The sequence below is a fragment of the Mirounga angustirostris genome, unplaced genomic scaffold (assembly GCF_029215605.1).
Source record: "Mirounga angustirostris isolate CCGP_5_RB_7025 unplaced genomic scaffold, mMirAng1.0.hap1 SCAF_1, whole genome shotgun sequence".
Lineage (NCBI taxonomy): Eukaryota > Metazoa > Chordata > Mammalia > Carnivora > Phocidae > Mirounga > Mirounga angustirostris.
The window spans coordinates 211,584,307-211,599,468 of NW_026991709.1; the positions used below are offsets into that span (position 1 = coordinate 211,584,307).

A 15,162-nucleotide genomic window follows, 5' to 3' on the forward strand; every position below is an offset into this window, starting at 1 on the left:
ACAGGCTACATGGGTTGCTACGGCCGGTCGCTCCTTTTCTCTTCAACTTCATTCAAGTCCTCAGAGAAGTTGAAAGAATGGTACCGTGGACACTTCGGTGTCCCTCACCCGGCTTCGCCAGCAACATCTTTGTCGTAAATGCCAGAAGCGCCCGACTGTAAGTGGCGCCCATCTGATGTTTTTCCCCTAGATCCTGCTGTAGGCGGCACCCGGGACTAGGGCCGTTCCTCTCCGTGGCCCCACTGCTATTGTCACTCCTGTGAAAATGATTGTGAAGTCAGAAATGTCCTTCAACATATATAGTCCATAATTATGTTGTCTTAACTGTCACCAAAATGTCCCTTCTAGCTCTTTTTTGAGCCATTTCTCGATCCACAAGGATCAAGAAGTCCCATCGTCAGCTGTGGGACCACTGACTTCCCTTTCAGTGAACAATCTCTAAACCACCCAGTGGGCTGCGCTTCAGAGCTCGTGTCCCCCCTGACAAAGGAGAGCACTCCACAGGCCGCGCTGTTATTACTGAATCATGATTGAGGTAAAAAGATTTGAAATCGAAAAGAAAAAAATGAAGCTGTTAGCCCAGGCGTTTTTTGTTTTGTTTTGTTCAGTAGCAAAGCCACATGGCGTTTTCTGTCCTTCCCATCCAGGGCCCAAGTGGCATTTACAGCAGGCTGCAGATTGGTGGCGGTGGCCCACCAGTGGCATCGCTTGGTCTCAGGACATGTCAAACCCCTTGTTGTTCCGGGTTTCTGGTTGGAGAAAGCGGTTGTCGGCTTCAACTCCAGTCCTGATGCCTAAAATCCAGGCCAGAGCCCGGCTGACAGAGCACAATTGTCTGTCCTTCCTTCCGTGTTCTCACACTTCCTCAGGAGGGCGCTCCTCATAAATTGCATTTACGCATTTCTGGTTTTAGTGGCAAAAATGAATCTTTTTTTTCTTAACTGCCTTGCATGGAGACAGTTTTTTTCTTTTTGATGTGAAGAGATTTCAAGTCTTCTTAGAAGGTGGTGGTCTCATTGACTCTGATGACTGTTTCTTTCAGATACTTCATCTTCCAAAAGTTTATTCATCTGAACAGGTGAGGCTTTGAGGTCTCCCTTGCAGGGTGATGTCTGTTTGGGAGAAAGAAAGCTGTTGCAGAAATGCTGTTGAGCAGGAAGTAAAGTGTCCCTGAAAGTGCTGTCACAGTATGTTCAGACCTACTTTTGAAGCTTACTGTTGCTGTAACAAGCCCATCCTGTGTGCACGTGTTTGTTTTTGGGTTTTGTCAGCCATGTGTATTTTAGGATGATGTCAGAGGCTACGAAAATCTTGATGTCCAATTTTAACAAACACGTTGAAGAACTACAGGTCCTATCTTGGTTCTCTAGAGCTCACTTTTCTTGTCCAGCAAAAACACTCAGACCCAAGTAGAAAATACTGGGATGGCATATGTGTTTCTTTTTGGTCCTTCAGTTTAGGCTTCATTTCCAGTTCAGTGCCTCCAGGGCACTTGAACACTTATGCTCTAAAAGCAGGGGTTAAAAAAAGAAAGTCCTATGTGGTTCCAATTGGAGATAGACCATTTTCCACAGAGCTCTGGGTTTAATTTTCTCTTATCAGGTGTTGGCGCGTGGACCAACCTTTATGTCCTGAGCAAGTTTGAGGAACAGCTTGAGAAGGAAGGCCTTTGTGTGTGTGTGGATCTCCCCTGGATAGGAAGAATCAATTTTGGTGATTTTTTAGATGTATGGATGAGTTAACATTTTGTTTCTTTTGCCTTCCTCAGCATGTTTGAAAGTTCTCTTAAATTCTCTTTACGGAGTTCCTTTCATCCATCAGGCTTTAAGAACTAGCCCCCAAGCCCTATCTAAAGAGATTTTAGTCACTTCACACTCAGAAGAAACGTGGCCAGGTCTGTGGAAAGACAGGGTAGCCACTTAGTTCACAAAGCGAGAAAAATGGCTCCGTGTTATGAACAATGCCAAGCAGGAGATTTGGGGACCAGAGCCCATCTGTTCCATGACACCAGCTTTGTAACCCATTCCTCAAGAAGAGAGTCTTGGCCACAGAGCTCTGGGTCCACGGGAGCCCCCCCTAGAATCCCAGGAACCACCTCGAAGGATGCCAGGGGTGTTGTACTTTTAAGGACAAAGACTTCCAGAACCAGCTTTCTCTTGCCCTGGCTATTTTCTAAATACACCCTTGCCAAGGTGTTTGGGGTGAACATGGGAGAATCCTAGGCCAACTGAACTCCTACCCATGTGATACAAAACCAGCTCTCCGTGTCTCTGCCAGCTGGTTTGGTCACCACACATCTGCACTCACTGAGGCGAGAAAGCCTTTCCTTGATCTCAGGTTTAAGCAGAACGAATTGAAAGGTGCTGGAAGCACTCTAGCAGAATGCAGAAGCCTGTGAACCCTCTTACACCCCGTTTTGTAGCTGTATACTATTCCAGGCCTGCCTTCCCCACTGTAGTGGACAGAAATGGTGCTGAGGGCCAACTTCCCTCATCAGTATTCTTGCAGAGATGGGTCATTAACCTCTAGGGATGATCAGACATAGTCGCCCCTGTTCCCCTCCAGTAGAGGCTCTGCCCCCATTTTGGCCACCAAGAGTGTTGTTCCTCACTCACAGCCTATAAGCTCTGTAGCTCCATGCTGCCTGTTTTGAAAATGGGGGCCCAGGCCTCCTGCAAAATTAAACCTCAGCCAAGCACGTTCATTTTCCATTCTTTCATTCTGGAGGGCCAGTTCTGTTGAGCAAAACAAAAGCATGTACCAGCTTTCTTGGCTCGTCCTCCTAGGCGGGAGCGGCTGAAGTCTGAGCGTCTCCAGCCCTTTGATCCCTGCCCACCCCTGTCCCACGTTGCAGCCTTTATTTACATTGAAGGAAAATTGTCTTTTTTGCTCCCAGTCCTCTGCAGAGCAAAAAGACTTGTCGGATTCGGGAGAGGAGCCTCGGGGGGAGGCTGAGGCCCCCCACCATGGCACGGGTCACCCCGAGTCAGCTGGTGAGCATGCCCTAGAGCCTCCTGCCCCCGCTAGCGCTTCAGCCAGCACTCCTGAAGCCCAGCTTCTTCCTTTCCCGCGAGAACTGGCAGGGGTAAGTCCACCTCTACCCAGCACTCCACAGCCTGGGGGGCCCAACCCAGATCGGCCCCTTTCCCTTCGGGTGCCTCCGATTCAGACCCTAAACCACAAGCAGCTGATGAGAACTGAAAAGGTGCTCATGATCTCTGCAGCTCCCTTTAATTCTTGCTGCCAAAAAGTCAGGAAAGATTGAGTCCCCTTTTACACTGAGACTTTCTGAGTGGGGGAATTTGTATACACCCATAGTGAGAAGCTAATCCTGTTTCCTGGAAGAGACATGAGGGGTCAAAAGAGGGATTGAAGAATGGGGTAGAACCTTCCAAATCAAATTCGACCCCCTCTCCGTCCTTCCATTTTTCTTTCTCCTCTCCCTGATTGGGCATTCAGGCTCAGGGTCTTAGAAACACCAGAAGCCCCGATTTCCTTGGTCCAGAGGAAGAGGAGGTGTCTAAGGCAGACTGCCTTGCAAGACCGATTGTGTTTGGACTGTGGTTAGGCTGTGAACCGCTTGTCTTCAATCAAAGCAGGAAGAAGAAAAGACTCTTCCTTTGAATCCAGAGGGAACCCCTTGAGCCCTTTCTCTTTGTGTTGAGAAGGCTTTTGAAGATTATAGGTGGAGAAGATTGTGAACTCTCAAGAACAAGGAATGTCTTGAGTGTTTGGAGGTTGATAAAATGGGAAAGGTAAACATCATCCTACATTCAGGATTGAAAACTCCATGTGGGTACCTAAGCCCCCCCCATTCTCGTGGCAGAGTAAAATGGCTCTCAAGCAAGGAAGCAAGGGACCCTGCTCTGCACACCAAGCACTGGGCAGCCATCCAGGGCGTCACAATCCCAGACTTTAGTGATCCCATGTGTCATATCACCAGGCCCCTGTGTTCTTAAGGAAATCATTAAAATTCAGTTACAGCCACTAAACCCTGGGACACACAGGAAGAAGTGATATTCAGCAAAGGTGAGGTTGGAGGCCAATTTTAACATTTGGGGAGGAGTCAGTGTGTGGTGGGAAAAGAAGGAACAGTTTTTACCACGTGCCAGGTGGGAGTGACAGGAGGCAGTCCCTCATGGCACACAAGTGGGTTTGTGGGCCCAGTAAAGATTCCAGCCAGAAGGCACTCACACCAAAGTGTTCTAGGGGCGCAGCCCTCATGAGAGCACTAGAGCTGACAGAGTAAGAATGAGGATGTGATCACTTTTTCGGTTGGGAGCCAAGCAGCTCCTGGAATCTTCTTCTGAGTCGGGTATTATGAGTTATTGTGCCTTCAGCCTTCACAAACACAGGAAACCATGTTCTCAGTTCCCTGAGTTCCCAGTAAAGATGACCTTCATGTGGATCTGCCCAAGAGGCTCCAGGGCCTTTTGCGGCTGCCTGGTTTGAACAGCAAGCTTATAGAGCAGCCTCTAACTGAAGGGGCTGAGGGTTTTCAGTTGAGACTAGCAAATGGGTAGGTCACAGAGGATGAGGCACAGCAGCTGCTCCTCCAGAGGCACCTAGGGGGGGTCTCACCTTCTGCTTGTGGCCAGGCCAGATGTGGATTTCTGAGGCCTGGCCAGTGGGACTTGATGTCTCAGTTCTTGTGGACTTTGGGTCAGAGGCTCTAATCCCAAGAAATTCAAACCATCCCCAGCCCGGCCCTGCAAGGTCAAGTGTTAACAGTAGGGAACCTCAGGATGGGTTGTGGGTCACTGTGGGAGGAAGTCAAGTCTTGGGGGAGCAGTTGATGAATGTACCAGCAGAACAGCGAAGGCCACGCACGTGACACACACATGTGCTATTTCGTTTTAGCACTTGTAACTATAGGAATCCCCAGTTCCATCAGAAGTCCCAGCAGGGCCACTGTTGCATCATTTGGTGACAGCTCTGAGCCAACCAGGGCTAGCACAGAAGACTCCAGCTTGTCACCTCTGGCTGCCATTAACTGGCTTTCTTTAGTGATTGGGCGTGTTCAAGGCAAAGTAAACATTTTTTTAGGTCAGTTAGGGCATAAATCAAGGCAGCTTCCTCTTGGGCTCAGGTGGTTCTTTGGTTAGCTAGGAGTCATTGCTTTTGCAGCCAAACAGATTTGGATCTTTCCCGGTACCACACTGGAATTCAGGAAACTGCCCACCCTTACCCAGCCAGTCTCGCCCATCACGTTTAATCTGTTCTTAATTGCATGATCCCTCGAGGGTATGTAAAGCTGCGAGTTCTTTATAATAAATAGTGGCTCGCTGAATTGTTGCTTAAAAAGGGCCTGCTCGTCTTTCAGTCTCCCCAGACTCTGGCCATCGAAGACTCAGTACCGGGAACAAGCCTCTATATATCAGACTTACTGGCTCTCAGAAGACAGCTTGGAGAAGACCAAACCACATCCAGATTAAGTTCTCTGATCCGGAGAAAGCAGGCAGCTCTTAGTGCTTACTCCAAGCCTGGCTTAAGTCCCCTGGACTGAAGCTCAGAGCCAAAGCCCTGTGGAGCCTGAAATGTGTTTATTAGACCCACCAGGAAGCTTAGACAGGTTCTGGAACCAGACCCCTGGCTGGACAGCTTCCCTCATCTTCCAGTGTCTGCACGGGATTTGACCCTTATTCTGCTCCCACCCAACATTCAGACTTTTGGGGGCCACAGCTCTTTTTCTTTCTTCAGTGTCTGCCTTTTTGGTAAGAACTTCTGAGCTGGTCACCTCAGTAGCAGAATAAACAGCATGGAATTGGCCAGTAGTCCATTTGAAGACAAGGACGAATCAACAGGCTCCTCCCTTGATTGATTTTTCATCCTGGGCATCCATTTTCCTGCAGCCACAGACAGCGGGCTTTATAACCGGTCAGTCACATTGAAATCACTGAGGCCCAGGCAGACCAAATGGGTGTCTGGCGTGGTCTTGTTTTCTGGTCTTTTCTGAGAAGTCAGGAAGGCCAAGAGTGCTGTTCGTTCCTGCTTACTCTACCTGTGTGTCTGTGTGTCAGCTTCTGGGACACAGCGGCCAGCTCCATTCCTTCCCCTGGACTGGCCTAGCACCTTTGTCCGCCTTGAGGCCAACCAGGCAGCCTCATGAGAGCCATGTTCTTCCGGGGCTTTGAGGGGGGCGTGCGGGATCCTTGATAAATGTAATGATCGTAAATTTTCACTCTTTCATCCTTTACAAAGAACTGAAGCTTCCCACATCTACAGTTCCAGGGTCCCATTCTGGGTTAGACGTTACCACCTGTTTTGTACTTGGCAAGGATGTGCACACCTCACAGAATAAGCACCTCCCCGCGAGGTTCCTGTGGCTCTGAGGAGAGCGAGATGCCACTCCTGCCGTTCTTCCCACCCGTCCCTAGCAGCCACCATTGGGGGGGCTTTGCATCTTCTGTAAGCCCACTTCACTCGTTCATGCTTCCTGCCACCAGGGAAGTGAATTGAAGGATTCTCTTTGGGCCTCTTTCTTTTCTGCCTCCTTATGTAAGTGTTGATTTGGGATATGTTCGTCGTGGTGTCCCAAATGGGCACTGACCCCAGTGTCGCCTAGGTATCATCCTGAAGCCCTGATCCTCACAGAGGTGGATTCTAGTGTGGGAAGAGGCAGAGGAGGAAATGGGACATTCACACCTGCTTCTGCCCTGGCTCCTCCCCAAAGAGGAATCCCGGAAGCCTGCCCTTAGAGTCCTCCTCACATGAGTCCCTGTGGCAGTGGCTTTGGATGCAGACTTCCGGGGTCCAAGGAGTTGCAGCTGCAGGGCGCACCCCTATGTGTGTCCCAGCCATTGTTCTCAGCTGATCCGTGAGTGGCCTCTCCCTTGGTTGGGGTGAGGGGCGGAGGCTGCTGTGTTTGCGCAAAGTGTGTGTGGAGCTGGCGTTGGCCTCGTTTTGGGCCAGGGTGGCTTAAAGGGGAGTTACTTCACCCCAGACCTTTCCCTGTGTGGGGAGAAGACAGCACGAGACAGCCAGACAGCAAGCTCAGACCTTCAGTGCAGTTGGGGGGTGCAGACATCAGGCTTCTCCTCACGCTGGCCACTGTTGAGGATTTCTGGAAGAGTCGGCATATCCAAAGGCAAGCAGAAGTGACTTCCTCATACATTCCGTCTCCTTGCTTCCTTGTGCTAGCTCCTATTGAGGAAAGTTGCTGGCATCAGTTTCCTCACTGCTTCTGAGTTGGCTAGTTCAGACCCCGCAGGAGATTCCAGCAGCTTCTGGAAGGTTATCCCTGGTGGTGTAATTTCCTGTGTTGTCCTCCCCTGGCCGTGGCCTCTTAGCCTTTCCAGGACCAAGAGGCCAGTCACATGCCTCTTAGAAGAGATTTGGGGTGTGGGTTTGAGGGTCTCCTGCATCTGAATCTTGTCTGGCCGGGCACTTTTCTTCAGGTCCCTGAGGGGGCTATGATCAACTCAGGCTCCATTTGTGCAGTGAATACCTGCTGATCGTCTTTTGTGCACAGCATCCTAGGGGTTGTGTGAGCTGTGAGCAGAACAGCCAGACGGACACATTAGATCATTTCCAGCTGGTACACAAAACAGGGTAGAGGCCCGAGGGAGGTAGAGGAGCAGCTTCCGCTCGCTGGGTGGTAGGGCAGCAAGTGAGACGGGTTCACCCTGGGGGAGGCTAGGAAAGGCCTTGGCGAGGCCACACTGAGTGGACCTGCAGGAAGCGCGTCCCAGGCCTGGGGGGGCGGGGCAGGCACACACAGAAGGAATGTTGAGGCAAGAACAATGTTGGCGTGTTTCAGAAAACGGGGGAGACAGGCTGCACCGTGACAGCAAGGAGGGTTGGTTCAGGACAGACAGCGGGGTACCCGGAGGCCTCAGCTCCTGGTCTGGGCCCACTTCTGGGGAGGGGCCCCGAGCACTCATCAAACTCTAAAGGAAACTCAGATTCCTGAGAGGTTTGGGGTGTTGTTGGCATAGATAAGAAAGTTACGTGTCTTTAAGACCCCCAAAATACACAAAGCAAAAACGGACAGAACTGAAGGGAGAAGAGACGATTCGGTCATCTTGGAGAGCTCAGCACCCCCCCTTCAGTAGTCAGTAGAGCATCAGGACGGAGGATGGAGGAGAACAGAGAGGGCCTGGACAGCACTCTAAACCCACCTGGCCTAGCGAGCCGTCTGCCCTGGAGAACGTCGAGGGCACTGTGCTGCAGAGTGCCCGGGACGTCCTCCAGTGCAGACAGACCATTTGCTAGACCACAAAACAAGTTTTGATAAACTTAAAGTGACTGAAATCCTGCCAGGTCTTTTCCAGCCACAGTGGAATGCAATTAGAAATCTGTAGACTTCTGGAAATCCACACACGTGGAAATGAGCCCAGCTAGCCAGCAGGGCAAAGGGAAGGTAGGTGTGGAGGCCTCTGTGGGACTGCGGTGGTGGCGGAATACCCTTTTCGGCAGCTGAGGAAACAGGAAGCAGGGCGTGTGTAACACAGGGACACGTGCCTTAGCGGCTTCTCTGGGGCCCACTGTGGGCTGAGGGCCACTCCTGGGACTCAAGCTAGTGGGGACCCAGGCACAGGTGACACAGAGTGAGAGGTACAGAGGGGTGCAGGGGGCAGGGGTTCTCATGTGAGAAGCCAGGGAAGAGCGAGGAGAGTGAAAAGAAGCCAGCTGATGAGGGAGCAGCGTCTGCAAGGCCATTTCCAGATCCCAGGAGTCGCTCTCCAAGCGGAGATCCCATGGGATCCGAGAGGCTGCCACGCGTGGGGTTGGTGCAGCCGGAATGCTTACTGAATGACAGGAGAGAGGCCAGGAGCCACGGGACCGGAGCTGGGAGTGGGCCCAGCTCCTGTGAAGGAATAGGAAGGAGGTACCCGTAGTCTGCGCCTCCGTGATGTCACCCAGGGAGGGGGATGGTCCCAGGAGAAGAGGCCTGCTGTGCCCGCGGCTTGGCTTTGCATTTTTGGACGCCACCCCAGGCCTGAACCCAGTGAAAGGAAAGCGCTGCCGGAGTATGTGTCTCAGCAACACCCCCAGCGCTTCGCCCTGGGCTCAGGACTCAGTCCCCCACCCTGACCCCTCATATGGCTGCCCTGGGACATGAACCCTCCTCTTGTCATGCCCTTCCCAAGGGCATAACATCCAGCAGAAGCGAGCTTGCTGGGAGAGCCCCCCCCCCCCAAGTCCAGGTGTCAGCCTTGGCCGGGTGTCGGGTCAGACCAAGGGCTGCCTCACCTGCTTATCTCGCTGACCCCTTCCATCTTCCTGTGGGGGAGGTGCTGGCACCCCCATTTCCCAGGGAAGGAAACCGAAGCCTGGGCGAGGGAGAGGATTTGCCCAAGGTGTGGCTTTAGGAGGTATCGGAGCTGGGAGAAAGTAAGCTCTGCGGGCCTCCCAGAGGGGTTGAGCACCTTCACACTTTGCTCTTGTGGTCCGGCCGCCGGTTTGTGCCCATCTGAGGCCTGCCTGCTTTCCTCCTCCGGTGTTCCACTTCATCTGGGGCCCGGTGGTATGTTCACGGTCGCCCCGAGGACTGTCGAACCCCTCTTGTGTTAAGAGGGGTTTGTTTCCCAAGCACTTTGATGGATGGCCTCCTCGGAGCCTCCTGAGCACCCGATGCAGGCATGGGGACAGCAGTCCTCCTGGCCCTTTCACAGAGACTTGCAGGGAGCATTTAGAACGGACTTGAGCGAGAAAGGCTTGCATTTCTAATTCAAACCCAAGTTGTGGGCCCACTCGGGAGGAGAGAGTTCAGGTTGGAATCCTTTTCTCTACTGTCTCTTAGGACGGGGTCCACAAACTCCGGCCCTCTGTCTGCAAGCTAAGGTGGTAGAGTATGCATGTGGCCCGAGAAGCTGAAAGTCTTCTGTGGCCCTTTACGGAGAAAGTCCTGCCCAGGGCCGGCGCCCCGCTCACAGCCCATTATTTACGTTATTTAGGGCAGTTGCCACCTTTCCACCCCGCCCTGCAGCTTGCAGAGCACTTTCCCAGGCAGGCCTCCTCTAAGCCTTAACGGCTCCTCAAGGCAGGTGGTCCTCGTTTGGCTAAACTTGACCCCTAGGGACTTTTCTGAAAATAAGAAAATTGGCTCCTCTGCTTGCTCGCACATAGGTGCCCCAGGAGGAGGGATGTTTACCCCTCAACGTTTGCTTCTGGCTGCTCGGTTCTGGAGAGTTGCAAGTCTGTGAGGGAGTGGATATTACCTGGGGGTGGGAGCGGGGCTCATCTTAAGGCTTCTTGATGGCTAGTTCACATTCTAAAACTAAAGGTTGTTACAGAGGAAATTCTTTGGCCACCTTCTGTCTTAGCTTGTGATTTCTCGGTAGGTTGTGTGGTCAGCAGAGTTGTCACGTTGGACAATTATGTTCTGAACACTTTGCAGCAGACTTAGATCCAAGGCATGGAAGTTCTCTGTTGCTCTGGAAGTAATGGTCCACCTTGAAACAGGGTTCCGCGCCTTGGAACGGGCCAGGCAAGGAACAGAAATTGCTGCGACCCGGTGTTAGGCCACATTTTAAATGGTCCTGCTGCCCTCCAGAGTGGAGCGGGTCGCTTGCCAGCTCTTGGCAGAATGAATTTCAGCCAGATAGCGTTTCACTGTGCTTGAGTTGAGGGGGCGGCACGAAGTTAGCTGTGACCTATGGAGAGACAGAGAAACCAATCTTTGTGCAGTAAATGCGTCCTCAGCCTTTAGGAGGACTCCTCGGCCCATGGCCTGGTAAGGCAGACACAGAGCGTTCCTGGGGGGCATTTTTGAGCGTTAGGTTGAAAGTCCGTCCGACCTGGGTGTCTGAGCTCAGGGAGTTGGCCCCCAGCGCCGCGTTTCAGGATGAGTTCATGAGGGAACTCAAGCTGCTGGGTGCTAGCTGGGCAGCCCGGCCCTCGCTCACCGCCCTGCCGTGTGCTCTCATTTCAGAGGCCAGCTGGAGGCTCCAGCCCCGAAGGTGGAGAAGGTGAGGAAATCTCTAAAACGTCTCGTTCTATTTGGTTGTAAAAGTGGAAGCAGCCTGATTTTCTCCTCCTCGTTTTCTGTAGATTCCGACCGAGAAGATGGAAATTACTGCCCTCCCGTCAAGCGAGAAAGAACGTCCTCTTTAACCCAGTTCCCACCTTCACAGTCAGGTAACCGTCACAGACCTTTGCCGAGCATCCGTGCTGATGAGTCCGCTGTCCCCCTGTGGTGCCTCACACTCGGCGTCTGTCTCCTGCCCACAGCCAGTTAGAATCGATCTGAGATTCTGTTTCTGTCAGGAATGAAGCTGGAGGTGCCCGCCTCTGGAATCAGTAATACTTAACAGAGGGTCGTGACCTAGTGGACTAAATTAATTACATGTCCTCCTTCCCAGGTTTGTGGCTGTATCTCTAGACTGAAAGTGTAGGAAGTGGGAAGTACAGTGTCCTCCTGACCCTTCAACCATGTGCCTAGAGCTTGGCAGTCTGGTTGAGAAGCGCAGACACACACACAGTACATATCGAACCAAGTGGCCCCAGAACACACTTTGATGATGGAATGTCAGGAGCCCGCAGAGGAGGAGGGCTTGGTGGAACCTTGAGGGGTGGGCCAGGCTAGGAGCCTGTGGAGGCTCTGGATGGGGCCTTGGCAGACCAGCCCGGGGGCTTGTTAAGAAGACCCGTGCAGCAAAGAGGCAGTTTCCCAGGGTCGAGAGAGTTGTTGGGGCTATTTGGTGGGAGGTGCTGTGATCCCCGGGGACAGCCTTATAGATTCAAGGGTAAACACTGCCTCAGGGCTTGCCCCCACTCCTCCTGATCTTGACTTTGTCCCCCCTGGCATCATCCATCTTCTCCGTCTTGGCTGTCTAGTGCAGACTTAGAGATGCACATGTATTCAGAGAGGATCTCCGGTTACCCAACTTGGCGTTCCTTCTTGGGAGGTTTATGTGAAGCATTTTATACCTGTGACCCTAAAGGACAGCACTTTAAGGGGAAAAGACGCCCTGGAAGGTTGTTTCTGCTTACAGAAGTGATGCAGACGTGACGGGGGGCACCATGTAGAGAGTGAGTGTCCTTTCGAGATCATCCCTGCAACACACTGGATTTCACTCCTGTTTCCCTTAACACTCACTGTGGACATCGCCACACCCTTTCTCATGACTGCTCGAGACCCTCCTGAATGGATACACTGTCCTTTGCTAAGCAGGCCTTGAGGAACCATCAGGACAGTTAGCAGTCGGGCTTGGGGAGCCCTCCTTTTCTCCCTTGTTGCATATGGGTGTTCCTAGGAAACAAGGGAGCTTCTGCCCCATGGTGATCGTTTGTGCTCCTTCCCGTTCACCGCGCCCTGCTGCGCCACGCCCTGTGCAGAAGGTGCCTCAGAGGAGGAGAGGTGATTTGTGCTGTGGCCATAGGCTGTAGGGACAAAGGACAGCCGAACATTTCCCTTCTGCTCTGGCTCACTGGCATAGGAAATAGCTCTCCGGCACCAGGGGTGGAGACAGGAACGGAGCCGGTATCTTGGAAGGCGTGGTCTGTGCCCTGCATTCTGATTCTGCTTAGCTGTGTTCTGTCTACCCGGTTAGTTCTTCAGCTCTGAGGCCCATTGCATTACTGCCTGGCCCACACCCAGGGAAGCAACTGATAAGTGTAAAGTAAGATCCTAAACAGGTGAGGGGCTGGGGGTGCAGCCAACCAGCAAGCCTCTGGCAGGTGACAAAAAGCAGGGCCTGAGGCTTGGAACATCCAGTTCATTCTGCTTCCCTCCTCGCTGCTCCCATTGGGGCCCACAGTGCCACAGAAAAGCCAGGGGCACGAGGACAAGATAGGCGGCCACAGGAGACCACAAAGGCCTGGTTCATAATGCTGAGCCCCCTACAGTGCAGCTTAGCGATCGAGCCTTCGTGTGGGAGAGGTGATCGGGTGCGTGTGTGCCCTGCCTACTCACACTGTTTTTCCTCTTGTTCCCTTCCCTGCCCGTACCTCCTTGTCCACAGTATCAAAAAACAATGTTTTTATGCCGTCAACCTTCTGCGAGCCATCTGCAGGCAATTCTGACTCAGAACCAGGTGAGCCCTCATGTCCCCTTGCCTTTTACTACCAGTCACTGGGGGTTTTCCTGGGTTGAAAAACAGTTGATATTGTAAAATAAGATCTTAAACAGGAATAGGCAATTTGAAAACCGGACTCTTTTTCAGCTCCTAAGTGTTTTCCCAAATCTTCAGCTCATAGACTTGGAATCCACTGTGAGGCAAGCTTCATAAGCCCTTAATTTTTTGTTTCTGCAGGAGGGCCTGGTCACAAGGAGTCTTTAAGGTGTTGGTTGATTTTTTTGTTCTTTGGTTTTCGTGGGTTTTTTTCCCAAAAACAAAAGCAACTGTAAAGAGGTGTATTGCTTGTTTTTCAAAATTGTACACAAGTAACACGTTCATGCCACTTTTTAAAAAAGGCAAATGGGAAATACATAGAGTAAAAGAATCTGCCTACCCCTCTCCCTCTCCCACCCCAAGGTAACTGTGTGAGGTCGATGGAATTTTCCAGACCCCTTTTCTGTGCATTAGAGTCTCACATTAATCAATATTACTTAGACCTGTTCAGATAAATATGTAAGCATATTTAATCACAGCATATTAAACCTTGAAGTAAAGTAGCTTGCTACCCTCTGAAGACTATGGAGCCTTCCTTTTTTGGTCTTTTGCTAGAGATCCAACTCCAAGGTTTCTTGAAAGTTTCTCCCACGTGGCTGAAATTCCTCATAAAAGAGTTAATGAGCAAGTTCAACTACCCGAATTCTGTAACCCAGTCTGCCTTATATAAATTCATTGCTGACTTCAAAAGCATTGCGAGATAAGTCACACTCTGGCAGGAGGGCAATGTTTTTATAACTTAGGGGATTGGTTCAATAGCACCATTTCAAACAATAGAATTCATTCTGACTCTGAAAGCAAACTGTTTTGAGCTGACCCCCTCACTAAGTCCTGAGGAGAAGTTTGGTGTGTCAGCGTCCGTGGGAACCCCTGGAGTGCTGGCTTAGCAAGTAGCACTGTGAACTGTAGGGGCGGTGTTAGCCGAGGTGATCCTGTTATGGTCTAGGGGGCCAGTCGCTGAAGCTGCACGTCTAGATCGCCTCGTGCTGTCAATTTCCATTACAGATCTCAACACCATCACCTCTAAGATCTGTGAGTGATGGCCTCACTCCCCTCTCTTGCCCCACAAAACCTTTATCCCGCAGCATTGAGAGCAGGGCCGCCCTGAGAAAACAGGGTTCCCAGGCCTGCTGAGGGGCACCAATGCAGCCTCGCTTCCTGGTCCATGAGGCAGGTTGGAGTCGTATCAGTCCTCTTCTGTCCTTGCCTGTCTGCCTTTTGTTTTTTAGCTTTAATTTTTTGGGGGGGGGGGGGTGTAGATTTTTAACTTATGGAAGAATTTTATAAAGCACTTCCATATTCCTTTACCCATTCAATTTTCCCCAGTCGTCCCAATGCTGTCCTTCATAGCAGAGGGGTCAGATCCCGGATCATATACCCCATATCTCCCTTTCCATCTAGAATACTTCCTCATTCTTTGCTTGATGTTTATGGCCTGGAAGATTACAGGCCAGTGAATTTGGAGAAGTTTTTCTGTCTGGGTTTGTCCAGTGATTCCTGGTGGTTCTGTCCAGGTAGTGCCTTTGGGGCTCGAATTCCACAGAAGCAAAGCTGTGTTTTTCACGCTACCCCGTCCTAGGTGGCACGTGGTGCTTACCTGTCCTGGTACCTGTGGGGCTAATTTGGCTCACTTGGTTAGAGTGGGCTCTGTCGGTTTCTCCGCTGTGAGATCATCCCCTTTTTTTCTGGAGAGAGAAGCCCATTCCTCTCACTGTTCCCCTCCAGTGTCCGCCTCCACCCATGTTCTCTTGCTCGGATTAGTCATTACGGTGACGATCCATCACCAAAGGCCGGGGTTGGGGGGGCGGGTCCTGCCTTCTCTGTTACTAGTACGCTTCATTGGTGTTCTGTAAGAGAGCTATTCTTTCTCCCCACTTAGCCCCTTGTTCTATTGTACAGCAAGATCGATGCATGGATTCCTGCTTTAGTCAATGGCTTACATTCTGTCATTATTAGTACAGAATTTCTTTTAATTGTCCCAGATTTGGCTAGCGGGAGTCCCACCGAGCAGGTTCCTGTGCCCTTTTGCCACGGCTCATTATTCTTGTAAGCACTTTCTTCTGTCCTAACAAGAGGCTCCAGACTCATCATCGTCTCTCACAGG

General features: G+C 51.5%; 1 protein-coding gene across 20 annotated transcripts in view; it reads left to right on the forward strand.

Moving 5' to 3' along the window:
• Positions 1-15,162, forward strand: part of RANBP3 (RAN binding protein 3) — a 52,579-nt gene that overhangs the window by 21,896 nt on the left and 15,521 nt on the right. For 8 of the 20 annotated variants that reach the window (XM_045863216.3, XM_054505006.2, XM_054505008.2 and 5 more), the window contains 4 exons: positions 2,897-3,085; positions 10,877-10,913; positions 10,996-11,082; positions 12,909-12,980. In XM_045863216.3, coding sequence (XP_045719172.1) covers positions 2,897-3,085; positions 10,877-10,913; positions 10,996-11,082; positions 12,909-12,980 — 385 coding nt within the window. Of the gene's footprint in view, positions 1-2,896; positions 3,086-3,484; positions 3,756-10,876; positions 10,914-10,995; positions 11,083-12,908; positions 12,981-15,162 lie in introns of those variants that run through there. The other 12 variants (XM_045863226.3, XM_054505011.2, XM_064572545.1 and 9 more) reach the window with 4 other exon arrangements.